Raw genomic sequence first — 15,304 nt, forward strand, 5'->3', positions numbered from 1 at the left:
TCAGAACTTGAAAATGAGAGAATTAGCACTGCTTTCTAAGAGCACAATGGGCAAGTGAGTTCACAGATACTGCAGGATTTGCCGGCCCAGGGAGTTAAATAAGGTGGTTTCGGTGTGTCCTGAGAGATCGGTCCCTGCCTTTTTGCTAATGAATAAGTATTAGCTAATCAACTCTATTGCACTCTACAGAAAGAACAAGTAAACAGAAAGGTGGCCAACGAAAATGGCAGGGAAAGCACAGAGGGAGGACGTTCTCAGTACCTATCCCACCTTAGTCTGTGGAGGGCACGCTGGATCTGGGGAATGAGCCTCCTTCCCAACAGGTAAGTGGTACTGTGGGCAGGTGGTGATTTTTCAGGCTACCCTCAGGATCCTTCAACAGCAAGACTCTGCTTTGATGATGTGAGCACCAGTAACATTCTGGTGACTCTCTGGATTCCTGAATCTTCTGGTGTTGCAATTAGGAAATTTTGGGAGGTGCATGGGCACAAGAAAGGAATGCTCTACCCCTACCACCACCTTCCACAGACATTAAAAATGAACAATGTTCTAGATTATATACATCGTGAGCTCAGCTGGGGTCAGTCAGCCTCCCAAAGTCTAGGCCACTCAGGAATATAGATGGATTCCCTGTACCATATCCAGGTGGTGGCAAACTCACCAAGGTGAGGCATCTCACCATGGGAGGACTTTGGGTAGACATATACCCAGGTTCTTCTTTATTATTATTATTATTAAAAAGAAAAAGGGTCTCACTCTGTGGCTCAGGCTAGTCTAGACTCCCAGTCTCACACGATCCCTTCCCGAGGCTCCCAAAGTGCTGGGATTACAGGCATGAGCCACTGCACCCAGCCCCAAGTTCTTTTTGAGCTTTTTCTTTGAATAAGGGCAGGGGAGAGGAAAAAAAGGAATTTCCAGACAGCCTGCATATGTCAGGCAGGGTTATTCTTTCTCCCCACAAAGCAATCACCCTGGGTCATCACTCAGCCATGAGGGTCTCCCCAGTGTCTTAATTTACCCTTTCCCAGACCAGCGGCTCCTGGTGGGTGTACACCCTCCAGGGCTATGCCAGGCAATCTATTTGATATTGGAAGAAAATATTATAATAGAGGATAATAGGCATTGTGTATATATTAATTTGTATCTATCCTCTTACATTTTCTATTTTATGGTCTATCTTATAATACATATATTAGCTCATGAGACCATGCAAATACATGAGGAGGGACATGCTCAGAATTTCTTTACTGACAGAGACGCGTGGTCAGAAAAGTTTGAAAACCACTGCCTTGGATAACTCTAGAGGGGACTCTGGAAAAGAGAATATTGAGGCTGCAAGACGTCTGTAATGGCCCAACCAGAATATTCCACGTGTTCTTTCACTAGAACATCTGGCCCAGCAGTCCTCCACGCTGGCTGTGTATCAGAATCTCCTGGGAGACTCTGTAGCAGGGGCGTCCAACCTTTTGGCTTCCCTAGGCCACGTTGGAAGAAGAAGAGTTGTCCTGGGCCCCGTGTAAAATAAACTAACACTAACAATAGCTGATGAGCTAAAACAAAACAAAACAAACAAACACACACACACACACACACACACACACACAAACAAAAGCAAACAAAAAAAAAAAAACTCCATGCATAATTTTTGTGATATCCGCCACCACGGAAAAGCAAAAAAGTCCTTGCATTCTAAGGGTTGGACACGGCTGTTCTGTGAGGTTCTATCCCACACTTACGGAGCCAGAACACCCAGTGGTAGGGCTCACAAGGCTGCACTTCTGGCCGACTCTCCGGGGATGCTAATGAGCAGCTATGACGAAAAACTATGTAGGAGTTGCTGTGGGTCCTGGGCATGGGGGAGGTGCCAGTGGTCCATGGTAGGCTTTGGGGGCACAAAGCAGCAGGGTGTCAGCTCTGAGTCCCCTGCGGGTCAACTGCACCATTTCTGTCTCATGGAAACACTAGCCTCTGTCCAGTTTCTGGGGCACCCTGGTTTTCCTGGCACCTGTTTATTGAGAGAACTCTCCTCCCTGAGTGCACCTAGCAGGGAGGACTAGAGTGGGCCTTGAAGCTCCACCCTCAAAGAGTGGTGAGAGAAGCTAAGCCTTTGGGAAGGGGGCCAAAGAGACTGCTTGGCCACTTGGAGCCTCGACTGGAGGCGCCAAGGGAGACAGCATGGCTCCCTGGAGCCCAGGCCAGGCCAGCTCCCCAGGGCTATGGGTTTTTTGCAAAATGTTTGGACCAAAGCTCCAACTAGCAACTATAGTATGTCTGCCCATTATTGAGCCGGATATGTTTATCCTTCTAGACCTCCTGGAGGGAGGGTAGAGTGGCCACCCATATTTATAACCACATCTACAGCCTACTTGAATCCTCAGAATAAGCAGGAGATGAGTATGCAGTGATACTCCCATTTTTACACACCAGAAAGCAGGCCAAAGGGGCCAAGGCACTTGCCTAAGGCCAGTAGGCAAGTCTAGGGTCATGGCCAGCTCCCTCCCTTCCACCTCCTGCTCCATGCCAACATCCTAGTCTTTAGCGAAGTAGAACGCATGCTCCTCAAATGCAGGGTTTACATCATGTCCACCATTTTTGTTTGTTTGTTTGTTTGCTTTTGAGATGGAGTTTTGCTCTTGTCGCCACCCAGGCCAGAGTACAATGGCACGATCTCAGCTTACTGCAACCTCCGCCTCCCGGATTCAAGTGATTCTCCTGACTCAGCCTCCTGAGTAGCTGGGATTACAGGCACACACCACCACACCCAGCTAATTTTTGTATTTTTAGTAGAGACAAGGTTTTGCCACGTTGGCTAGGCTAGTCTCGAACTCCTGACCTCAGGTGATCTGCCCGCCTTGGCCTCCCAAAGTGCTGGGATTACAGGCGTGAGTCACCATGCCCGGCCTCGTGTCTACCTTTTATTCCAAGCACAGTACCAGGCACATTGTAGGCATCTATTAAATATTTGTCAGATAAAAGGAAAAACTCCCTTCCTAGCGCCTGGGTCAGACCTTATAAAGGGGTGAGAAACGGGGCTAGGGCCATCTTCACTCGTGCCCACCTCCTCTGGCCTCCTGTGTGGACTGGAATTCCTACTCTTAGAGCTAATCTGTGGGTTAAAACACTCTCGTTCCAGAGCCCTGCTGAATGCCTATGCCACATAGAAAGCAAAGAATAGGCCAGGTGCGGTGGCTTACACCTGTAGTCCCAACACTTTGGGAGCCCAAGGCTGGTGGATCATGAGGTCAGGAGTTCGAGGTCAGCCTGGCCAACATGGTGAAACCCCATCTTGACTAAAAATACAAAAATTAGCCAGATGTGGTGGCAGGTGCCTGTAATCCCAGCTACTCAGGAGACTGAGACAGGAGAACGGCTTGAACCCGGGAGGCGGAGGTTGCAGCAAGCTGAGATTGTGTCACTGTACTCCAGCCTGGGTGACAAGAGCAAGACTCTGTCTAAAAAAAAAAAAAAGTAAAGAATAACTAGGAAAGAGGGAGAAAACGCTTTATCTCTCTATCATTCATTCATTCATTCATTCATTTGCTTTTACAACAATGCAGATCCAGTAAAAACCTATGATCTGACTTACTAGGAATGAGGACTGCTGTCATCTCAGCAAGAGGAAGGTGAGGTGCAGCGACGACAAGTCACAAATAAAGGATGCCTGTGAAAGGATGTCTTTCCTTAGACCCTAAAAGTTTGTGGTCTCTTTTCTCAAGGTTCTCAAAAACACCCAAATAATCTCTTCTCTTCAAATCCTTCCCCAAGGAAGGCAACTGCCAAACTTCTCTTCATACAAGACTGTCCTTTTCCCACAACCACCCATTCTTAGAAACTTTTTTTTTTTTTTTTTTTGAGACAGGGTCTCACTCTGTCACCCAGGCTGGAGTGCAGTGGCACAATCATGGCTCACTGCAGCCTCGACCTTCTGGGCTCAAGCAATCCCCTCACCTCAGCCTGGGACTACAGGCATGCACCACGCCTGGTTAACTTTTGTATTTTTGGTAGAAACGGGGTTTCACCATGTTGTCCAGGCTGTTCTCGAACTCATGGCCTCAAGCGATCCTCTTGCTGCAGCCTCCCAAAGTCCTGGGATTACAGGTCTGAGCCATCACTCCTGGCCTCTTAGGGGCGTTTTAACAGTTTTCTGCTGGGGGATGTGAACGCCTTTGACTACTCACCATCTGCTTCATCGTCTTAGAAGGTCCTCACTGTTGACAAAAGCCTCACTTGATCCCACAGCACCTTTCCAGAAGTGCTTTCTGATACCCTGACCTTAGGAGATAAATGTCCTTCCCAAGACATTAGGTAGAACAGCCAGAGGACTTAAAACAACCTTGGACTGCTGGGGACCAACCTCAAGCCACTTACCTGTATTTATAATCTCTGAAGCACATTTGATTAGCTTTGAGCTTAGAAATGAGAAGCTTGAGAATTTTCAGGAAGATGAAGAAATTGACCTTGAAAAAAAAGCAGAGTTGGGTAAATAAATGATGACCTCCACATAACTGTGAATTTCAAGGTCAGGCTGGGCTCAGCCATCAGTTCCATCAGTTCAATGTAAACCAGGGGCAATTTAGCAGTTAGCTGGCCAGGTAGTAAATGATTAGCTGTGATCTCCACTGGCCCAAAGGCCATCTGAATCTCCAAAGTCCCAAAGGTCATCTGAACTGAAAGTCTGGAAGGAATTTTAGAAAGTGATTTAGTTTATTATTCTGCCTTAAGGAGGCCCATCATTAAGGCCACTAGAAAGGCAGGTGGACAGTCACATTATTAGTATTACTATTACTGTTATTATTTTTAACTAGCACATATTGAGTACTTATTGAGTACTTAGCACTAAGTACTTAGTACTTATCACTTAATACTTAGCACCATGCCAGGCTTTGGGCTAAGAACGGTCCAGGCATTCTTTTATCTAATTTTTACAACACTCTGCTAAGGTAGCCATAACTATTTTTATCCTTATAATACAAGGAGAAAACAGAGGCACAGAGAAATAAGTGTAATTCCCAGGTTGCACAGTCAGTGATTGAGCCTGTAATTAAACCCAGATTCATCAGATTATAACCCTCCCTTCACTTAAACAGAACGCTATTCTGCCTCTCTTCTGTAAAGAACTCCATCCCTATTGGTGTCTAACTTGAGATCCTGTTGCTGCTACGGAATTCATGGACAGCATATACTCTCTACTCCCTAGAATACTTTCCATCACTGTCATGGGCTGGGAAAATCTAGCCCTTCACTGTCAGCCTTTAAAGAAATTTAAAAATACGCCTGCAAATTCCCCCTCTCTCTCTCCTCTCTCAGGTTTCTCACTCCAGGGGAAGTCAGCCACCATTTTGTGAGGACACTCAAGCAGCCTATTGGCAGATCCACATGGGGTAACTGAGTTCTCAGGCCAAAAACCAGCACCACCCACCACCAGCTGCATGTGTGCACCACCTTGGAGCTGATCCTCCAGCCCCAGCCAAGCCTTCAGATGGCTGCAGCCCTGGCTGATGTCTTGGCTGCAGCCTCAGGAGAGATCAAGAGCCCCCTGGAAGTGGTGAAAAGCAAGTGGCTGGGTTTGGGTAGAGCTTGGAGAATGAGAACAGGGTTTGTGAGAAGTGAGACTGGAGAAGGAGGGAGGGTCAGTTACTGCAGGGTCTTTCACTGTCGTGCTAGGTGAGGAGTTTGGGTATTCTTCTGAAAGCAATGAAGACCCGGTAACAGATTTTAAGCAGGCAAGTGATCAGATTTGTACTTCTGCATTTCAGAAAGATAATTTCAGTGGCAGTGTGGAGAATGGATTGGGTGAGGGTAAGGCTGGAGGAAGGGAGACCAGTTGGAAAGTAGTTTCAGAGTTCCTGGGGTATGGTGATGGAGAGGCGAACTCAGCAGCAGTCCTGGTGCTTCAGTGATGGAGAGGAAGGGATCAATTTGAAATGATGAAGAAGCATGAGTCAAATGATCTTTGTTATTGATTGGATGTGAGAGCATGACCCTGACATTTGGCGGTAGATCTCAAATGTGCGGTACTGCCATTCACCAATAAAGGAATCACGTGGGGGGGAGGAAAGAGCATTGGGTGGGAAGTAGAGGGTGGATGAGGACTCCAGTAGTTTTGAAGACAAGAGATGTTCCTAGGAGGTTAGATATTTATATCTGAATCTCAGCAGAGAGGTCCCAGCCAGAGCATGAAGCCACTGGAGTAGACAAGATTATCCAGGGAGACTGTGTAGCTGGGAGAGAAAGAGGGTTAAGAGAATTGCCCCATAGTGAAGGGAAAAATGGAGAAAGTGGAGATAGCAAAGGTGATGAAGAAAGAATATCTAGGGAGGTTAGAATAAATGACACAGAAGGGGCATCCTGGAAGACCCCGAAAGGATGATTTTAGGAAGGTTTAAATGCTACATAGAACTTAAGCAAAATAAGACTGCATTTAGCAACAAGGAGTTCCCTAAGAGAAGCTGCCGTGTAGAGGTGGGATCACAAGACGGATTCCAGTGCTTGGTTTTGTGGATGAAATGTGAAGAGGAGAGGCAGCATAGACAACATTAAAGAGGCTTGGCTGTGAAGGGAAGCAGGGCGCTCAAACAGTAGTTGACAAGGGATACTTAATGAGATAATGTCTCCTTGGTTTTATTTGCAGGGCTGGAAGAGGTTTTTGGTTGCAACCGTTTTTAAGATTAAAAAGACCACGCCGGGCGCAGTGGCTTACACCTGTAATCCCAGCACTTTGGGAGGCTGAGGTGGGCGGATCATGAGGTCAAGAGTTTGAGATCAGCCTGGTCAATATAGTGAAACCCCATCTGTACTAAAAATACAAAAATTAGTCGGCCATGGTGGTGCACATCTGTGGTCCCAGCTACTCAAGAGGCTGAGGTAGGAGAGTCACCTGAACCAGGGAGGTGAAGGTTGTGGTGAGCCAAGATGGCCCCACTGCACTCCAGCCTGGGCAACAGAGCGAGACTCCATCTCAAAAAATAAATAAATAAATAAATAAAAAATAAAAAGACCTAAAAATGGCTTTATGCAATATAGAAAGAACTGACAGAAAGGGTGATCAGGCAACAATTAATTAATGCAACAAAATCTCTACAGACATTGAGTCAGCATAGTACTAATTTCCCTTCCTAGAAATAAAATCCTTTAGCTACATATTGAAATGCAAGCTATAGAATTCAGTATGTGTCAGTTATTATTTGTTTTTATTGTCCTCAGGAGAATCAATGCTCAATGCTAAAAGGCTAGAGTTTCAGGCAAGAAGCTAATCCTGAAGCCAGCAGGAATGATAGAGGTTCCCAGACAAAAATAGTTAGGAACAGAGAATTTAAATACAAGCTAAATGTAACCAAGTCATGTATTTCTTTTAATGGGATACCTGCCTCTCATCATAAAGAGTGTCCTTGGCTTAGTGATTCGTTGAACATAGGCATTTTTCTTACAAAGCAAGTTTAACAGCAGAAAGGCATATATTTCAGCAAATTAATTTCCTCTTTTTTTTTTTTTGAGACGGAGTTAAAAAAAAGGTTCACGCCATCCTCTTGCCTCAGCCTCCCGATCAGCTGGAACTACAGGCGCCAGCCACCATGCCCGGCTAATTTTTTGTATTTTTAGTAGAGAAGGGGTTTCACCATGTTAGCTAGGATGGTCTCGATCTCCTGACCTCCTGATCTGCCCACCTTGGCCTCCCAAAGTACTGGGATTACAGGCATGAGCCACCACACCCGGCCCAGCAAATTAATTTCAATCAAGACTGTCTACTAGGCAATGAAGGGTTATAATGAGAAGCATGTTGATTCACTGTTCTCTGTGTTTTCCAGAGACCAGACATGAGAAAATGGGCATCAACCCAGGGGCCATACGAAGGAGGCACTTCCTCACTGCCATAGGATGAAACCCTAGCTGGGGGTACCATGGAGCCTCTGTTCATCTAGGCTTCCAAGAAGACAAGAGTCACCAGGTACTATTGGATGGTGCTGTTCTTCATTTGCACACGAGCAGGAAAGGGGCTGAGTGAGGACATTTTCCAAGAACCTAGCCAACTCCTCCAGGATTCTGTGACCAGATGGGGGTGGGTACTAAGGACCCAAATATGTAAGGATCTCTTCTAGATTCTGGAAAATACAGATGCATTCCCAGACATCACCAAGATGCATTCTTGGTGACAATTTCTTGGTACCCCAGCTTCTGTGCACAGGTCTGGGCCTACAGGTTGGCAGAGGTGATTGCCAGTATGGCAGGAACTCAGGGGTAGGCCTCATCTACCCCTAAACTCTTCCATCTACCCCCAAACCCCTCCTCCTCTGGCCTGCTCTGTGGACTAAAATGCTTAGCCTGTAGAGCTACTCTTGTGAGTCAAAACACTCCCCAAGAGCCCTGCTGAAAGGCCCACATCCCACTGAAGCTAAGGAGTCACTGAGAGAGGAGGAAGGAAGCCCTTTCTTCATTCATTCATCCATTCATTCATTCATTCATTCATTTTTGCAACCTAATTACCTAGTATCTGGCCTATTATCACCACTTAAAGCAGAAGATGGGGTGTACCAAATGTAAGTTTTGATGGGGTGGGAAAACCCAGAGTACAGCAAGATTCCCACTTGGAGTCTTTAGAAGAGGAGAGAACAGGAGTGAGGAAATGTCTTGGGAAGCCTGAAGTCACAGAAAGCCCCTGGGCTCCTGGTGGGGCAGAGGACCTAAAGAGGGACAAGGCCAGTGAAGATGAATTTTACCAGTGTATCAGCTTTGCCAAGTTCTGAGGCTACCACGGAAGATTCAACAATAGCAAATGCAGGCTTTTGACTTTATGACTTCATAAAGTCAACAGATGGTTCATTCAATTTGTGAGCTCAAAACAGCCATTTCAATGGGTCTGTTAACTGCAGGGAGCAGGGTATGGATAGAATGACCTTGCGTAATGTAATTATTGTGTAAGGCTGTCCTGGAGCAGGACTGATCAAGGCTTTACCAATATTCTACTGAGGGCCAGGGAGGCTAGGCTGTAAGAATATGCCAGGTTTCAAGATGATTCAACTCTAAATGTACACTTTAGATGACAGGTGAAGTAGTGAAGTCTGATACAAAGAAAGAGGTGGGAATTCTACAATTTCTGTCTGGCAAGAGACCCAAAGGGCATCTGGATTCTTCAGGTTGCCACATTATGGTCATTTCTGAAACACAGGCAACCTTGTACCAACAAAGCAGTAAATGAAGTTTGTTGATGCATCTGGATTTCCAGCATGTTGTATACTTGTGTCAACCCAGATGCTGGTCAGCAAATGCAGATCCAGTCTAGGGGATGATGGGAGAGATCCAGCTATGATAACTAGGGATGTTCACCACAGAGCCGGACCCTGGGATGGGAAACTCTCCTTAGTCCCAGTGCTTTGTTCACCATGCACAGTTGGCTTTTCCTCAGAAGCCTCTGATCCATGTTCCCCAAAATACGGCCCAGGCTCAAATTTGACCAAGTTGAAAGAAAATTATTAAGTACCTAGAAATGCCAAGTGCTACTAGCTCAGTCTTGATTATTGTTACTCTTTCTTACTTCAGTTTAAATAGGATATATGTGGGGGCCAAAGAATTATTATTTTTTTCTTAACACAATAGAGATTTATTTTATTTATTTTATTTTATTTTATTTATTTTATTTGTTATGTCACAGTCTAGTGCAGTGGAGGGAGCTCTGCTCCATACAGTCATTCAGGAATCCAGGTTCCTTCCACATTGTGATTTAAGGAATTCTCTTTTAGAGTTGGGGTTATGTCTGCTCAGATCAGTGGAAAATTGTAACATGTGGTCATATGACCAAAAATGAAGGTAGATATTGGTTCAGTTGTAGTCTGATGAGTCTCAGAATTATAACTATTAAATTCTGAGTTCCTAGAGGATAGAAACTCTGAAATAACCTAGCACCAAGCCAAGCCCAGTGAAAGTGCTCAATGAACGCTAAAGGAAGATACAAGAGAGTGGCTGAATGAGATTCCAGTGCTAAGGAAGCTCTACATGGCAGGAGATTTGATTCTATCAGTTTGGGTAAGTCCAGGCTGGGTATTTTTTTAATCCTCCCCAGGTTGTTTTAATGTGCAGCTACTGTCTAGTCCATGGTTTTTCAATGTCAGCACTCTTAATATTTGGGGCAGGATAATTATTTGTTCTGGGGGTGGTCCTTTGTGTTGTAGGGTGTTGAGCAGCATCCCTGACCTCCACCTACTAGATGCCAGTAGCAACACTCTCCTCCTACCCCCATCCCCAAGTCATGACAATTAAAAATGTCTCCAAACATAGCCAAATGTCCCCAGGGGTGAGAATCTCCTCTGGTTGAAAATCACTGGTCTAGTTCAAGACTGATTTTATAGATGAAGAAACAGAGGACCCAGAGAGACCAACTCACTTGGCTAAAGGACACATCACAAGTCAGTCACAGAGCCCAGACTCCTGACTCCTAGCCTGGCTCTTTCACTTCTTTCTGCATGGCCTTTCTTTTCCCTTCCATGTCTGGTGGAACACATAAATTCCACTCTCCAGGGAGCCCTAGAACCAATGCACAGAATCCTAGAATCCTAGAGCTGTGCAGGTTGGGAGGGCAGCAGGTTTAGCTCCTTATTGTTCAGGACAGATTATCTTCTTAGAAACTGATAGAGATGAAGATCTAATGCCTTTCTCTGGGGTCTATGTCAGTGTTTTACAAGTTCATGGTTAAATATCTTCCTTGTGACCAAGGGGAATGTTCCTATTTCTCGTCAAGCCCATTTCCTCTTGTCCAAGTCCCTGTAGACACAGACAACAATAGTTAAGCAATGTCCTCTCTAAAAGCTGCGGGTGATTGTGAAAGATTCCCTTCTAGGCGTGCCTGTTGAGCTCTTTCAATTGCAGGGTGTTGGGGGATGGGGGATAGAGAGATTAATAAAGGACTCAATTTCCGAGGAGAAAGAGAGTTTATCAGGCAGACCTGTGGCCATCCAATAGGCACTTGAGGCCTATGTGTGCATGGGAGGAGGGAAACACCATGGTGGATTTGGAGAACTTTAAATGTATCCATACAAGTAGAGCAGAGGGCACTTCTGGTTAGGTGAGTAGAGAGGGAATGCCTCTACTCTAAGGAATTTAGAACCAGATCGGAGGGAAATAGTGACCCATTAAACAGTCGAGTAGAACAGAGACATAATCAAATTTTACTCCAAAAAGATCACTCGGGCTGCAACAAGAGGATGGATTGTCAGGGGCAAGAATGAAGAAGAGATACCAAAAAGGAGGTTTTTGCAGAGGTCTGCACAAAAACAAACAAAATCACAACAGGCTGAAGAAGAGCAGAGACCAAGGGATTAAGGAGAAGGAAATGGCTTGGAGAGATCTTTAGAAGAAGAATTGACAAGACTTGAAGTCTGAATAGATGTTGCAGGGAGGAGGAGGACAGAAATTAGGAGAACACCAAGCTTTCCAGCTTGGGTGCCTGGGTAGGTGGGTTGTGGAGCCTTTTTCTGGGTAGAGTGAGCAGGAGAGGTCTGAATGGGAAGATAAGGAGTCCACCGCGAGCTAAGGTGAGAGTGGCCATTTCAGTAGAGCTGACCATGACTGGAGTCATAGAAGCAACAGCATGTAAAGGTCATTTTATCCAAAGTGAGAAGATAGAGCATGTTCTCTTGTCCCAGCTAGGAAGCACCAAGGGAAATTAGCACGTGAGTCAGCCAGCCATAGAAGGCCAAAGCAAGGTCCAAAGCAGTAGTTTCAGCCCTGGCTGTCCACAAGGATCATTTTGGGATTTTAAAACTACAGTGGGCCAGGTGCGGTAACTCATGCCTGTAATCCCAGCACTTTGGGAGGCTGAGACAGGTGGATTGCTTGAGGTCAGGAGTTCAAGACCAGCCTGACCAACATGGTGAAACCCCATCTCTACTAAAAATACAAAAATAGCCAGGTGTGATGGTGGACGCCTGTAGTCCCAGCTACTAGGGAGGCTGAGGCACAAGAATTGCCTCAACCCGGGAAGCAGAGGTTGCAGTGAGCCAGGATCTCACTGCTGTACAGCCTGGGCGACAAAGCAAGCCTCTCTCGAAAGAAAAGAAAGAAAGAAAGAAAGAAAGAGAGAGAAAGAGAGAGAAAGAGAGAGAGAGAGAGGAGAGAGAGAAGGAAAGAAAGAAGGAAAGAAGGAAGGAAGGAAGGAAAGAGAGAGAGAGGGAGAGTGAGAGGGAGAGTGAGAGGGAGAGTGAGAGGGAAGGAAGGAAGGAAGGAAGGAAGGAAGGAAGGAAGGAAGGAAGGAAGGAAGGAAGGAAGGAAGGAAGGAAAGAGAAGGAGAAGGAGAAAGAGAGAAGGAAGGAAGGAAGGAAGGAAGGAAGGAAGAGAAGGAGAATGAGAAAGATAGAAGGAAGGAAGGACGGAAGGAAGGAGGCAGGAAGGAAGGAAGGAAGGAAGAAGGAAGGAAGGAAGGAAGGAAGGAAGGAAGGAAAGAGAAGGAGAGGGAAGAAAGAGCGACGGGAGGAAGAGAGAAGGGAAGGAAGGAAGGAGGAAGAGAAGGAAGAAGGAAGAAGGAAAGAAGAAGGAAGGAAAAGAACGGAAGAAAGAAAGAAGAGAAGAAAGAAAGAGAAAGAAAGAAAGAGAAAGAAAGAAAGAAAGAAAGAAAGAAAGAAAGAAAGAAAGAAAGAAAGAAAGAAAAGAAAAGAAAGAAAAGAGAGAGAGAGAGAGAAAGAAAGAAGGAAAGAAGGAAAAGGAAAGGAAAGGAAGAAAGAAAGAACTACTGTGCCTAGCTACAGTGCCTGGGTCCCACTCCCAGAATTTCTGATGTCATAGGTCTGGGGTACAAGCCACCATGATGTTTCGAACACACAGCCAGTTTTGAGAACTCCAGGTGTAGACAAAGAGGTTCATAAACTTTAATGTGCATCCAAAGCCTGGCGAGCTTGTTACAATGCAGATTCGCATCCAGCAGGCCTGAGAGATGTGGCTGAAGAACCTGAATTTATAACAAGCACTAAGGTGATGCTGATGCTATCCGGTCTGAGGACCATCCTTTGAAAAGCAAGGGTGAAGCAACACGCTTTTCAACTCAGGCCACTCCTGAGATCAATGAAACATAAATGTCTCGGGGTGGGACTCAGGCAGAAAGAATTTGTAAAGACACCCAGGGGATTCCAAGAGGAACCCAGTTTGAGAATCATTGGTACAGCTTCTAGAAGACTGCAAGTAAACACTAGGGACCCAGCTGGACCATGCCTGAACGCTCTCCTAGGGATGGCTTCTGGCTTCCATCCTGCTTTGTTCTGCCTGGCTAGCAAGAACCTTCCAGGGTCCAGAGTGCAGGCCGTGAGTGTCCACTGAATATGTTTCTCAAGAACCCACCTTATGCTTGGGCTGGCTGCCAGGATGATCAGAACATGGGGTTTACAGGGGCAGAAAACAGGTTTTAAAGAGACACTTGAAATGGTGTTGGCGAGGGCTGGAGCAGAAGCCTGCACAGGATCTGGGAAGGAACAAAGGAGGGTGTGGCCATTCCTACTTTGTGAGGTGAGCATCCAGGTAGAACAGCACAGAGAGACAGATGCCTGACCCAAGACTTGAAAGATGAGGAACAGATCACCAGGTGGAGAAGATGGCGAGGGAAGGAGTTGGAACCACAGGAGAGTCTGAACCAAGGTACTAAGATGCAAAAGAGCCTGCAGCATTCAGTGTGGCAGGCGTGGGGGGCTGGAGGCAGTAAATAGTTTTTAAGCTTCACAGTGTTTGGTTAAAAGTACCAGCTGTCACCCCTTTGGGCTGAGATCCAATATTCCATTGACTGGCTCTATGACTTTAGGCAAGTAATTTCTCATCTCAGTGTGCTCACCGGTAAAATAAACCTAAGAATGGCATATCCTCATAGGCTGGTTGAGAAGATTACATGAGTTCATACACTCATACACAAAGCACTTACACATGGAGCTGGCATGCAGAGGTGCTTAATAAATGTTTCTGAGACAGTGGTGGAGGTGTCCAGACAGGACCCCAGCTGGGCAGTGTGGCTGGAGAGAGGATTGTGGAGGGCGGGGGGATGTGGCAGGGCTAAGCACGCCATGTGTGGGGTGTGTGTGCCCAGACCTCATCTGGGACACTATCAGCTGCAGGTCCAGTGACGGGAGGGAAGATACTGCAGCATTCGTGCCACCTCATAGACTAGAGGTGACACAGGCCTGTTCACACTCTGTTTTCCCACCACTTCTAGGAACATTTTTCCCTCCAGGTCACACCCAGGTCTAGACAGAGAGTTGCCTTCTATTATTGACAAGTTTTGACACTCCCCTAGAAAAACTAGCCTTTTCTTTCATGGTACCACAAATGCCAGATTATTTACATAAAATGGCAAAAACAGATCATCCAGCAACGCCTTGGGGAACAGGGTGGACAGAGAACAACAGGCAGTGTTCAACGCCTGGCGGGCACCCGGTGCTGTGTCTAGGCAGGGATACTTTCTGCCTCCGTCTGGGATCTTGCTAACCCTTCCCAGTGTTTGCTAACTTCCTGCTCCTTCCTGCTAGAGTGAGATTTGACAGATCTCATCCTCATACTCTACTATCTAAAGGAATTTTTGACTCTGGGTTGGCCATCCTTTTCCATCCAGAATATTCTGGACCACTATGATTAAAGGTCCCTCCTCCCTAAGGTCTCAGAGTAGCATCTATGTCTTGATTCTAATCTGCATCACAATTTTGGGTTAATATTAATTGTGTGTTTTCCTCCTCTAAAAGACGTTCCCTTAGTCTCTTCCTCCCTCCTGTGGATGGATATAAGCCGATACCCCTGCTGTTCTGGGCTCCTCCATGACTAAAGGCATCGGTATCCACGGGGCCTTGCACACATCTCAGCCCTTCAATACAGGACCACAGAGCTGACTGCAGGTCTCTTTACATAGTTTGAAGACCCAGAGGGAAAGAGGCTTACAACGTAACTCCAAATTGAGGTCCTGAACCAGAGCAAGAAACTTCTAACTTCTCATTCAGCAGAAAATGCTCCTAGTTCAGCTTCTCTCTCTCTCAAGGAATCAGAGAATCTGGGGGACGGGAGTGGGCTGCTAGGCTCAGAGACAAAGAGGTGGATGGAATGGTCCTTACTGTTACACAGAGCAGCATGGGTCCTCGGATGATCCACCAGATTTTCTTATTCCCGTTTGTCGTCCAGCACCTGAGGTCAAAGAGCAGGCAGAAGAAGACTTAAAAACAAGAGGAGGTTGAAAGTCAAAGTCTCATGCTGTCTGGAAGAAGGATGCTTGCACTCAAGCCCTACTTCCCGCCAATCATTCCCCCGAGGGGTGGGAGCCGCAGAAGAGAGAACTAAAATCCCTTCCTGTTAGCAC

General features: G+C 46.2%; 1 protein-coding gene across 1 annotated transcript in view; it reads right to left on the reverse strand.

Moving 5' to 3' along the window:
- GLP2R (glucagon like peptide 2 receptor) overlaps positions 1-15,304 on the reverse strand; it is a 67,978-nt gene that overhangs the window by 15,292 nt on the left and 37,382 nt on the right. Inside the window, exons 9-10 of the mRNA XM_010358266.1 lie at positions 15,063-15,132; positions 4,369-4,457 (exon numbers count right to left, since the gene is read on the reverse strand). Coding sequence (XP_010356568.1) covers positions 4,369-4,457; positions 15,063-15,132 — 159 coding nt within the window. The remainder of the gene's footprint in view (positions 1-4,368; positions 4,458-15,062; positions 15,133-15,304) is intronic.

This window comes from Rhinopithecus roxellana, chromosome 19, assembly GCF_007565055.1.
Source record: "Rhinopithecus roxellana isolate Shanxi Qingling chromosome 19, ASM756505v1, whole genome shotgun sequence".
Lineage (NCBI taxonomy): Eukaryota > Metazoa > Chordata > Mammalia > Primates > Cercopithecidae > Rhinopithecus > Rhinopithecus roxellana.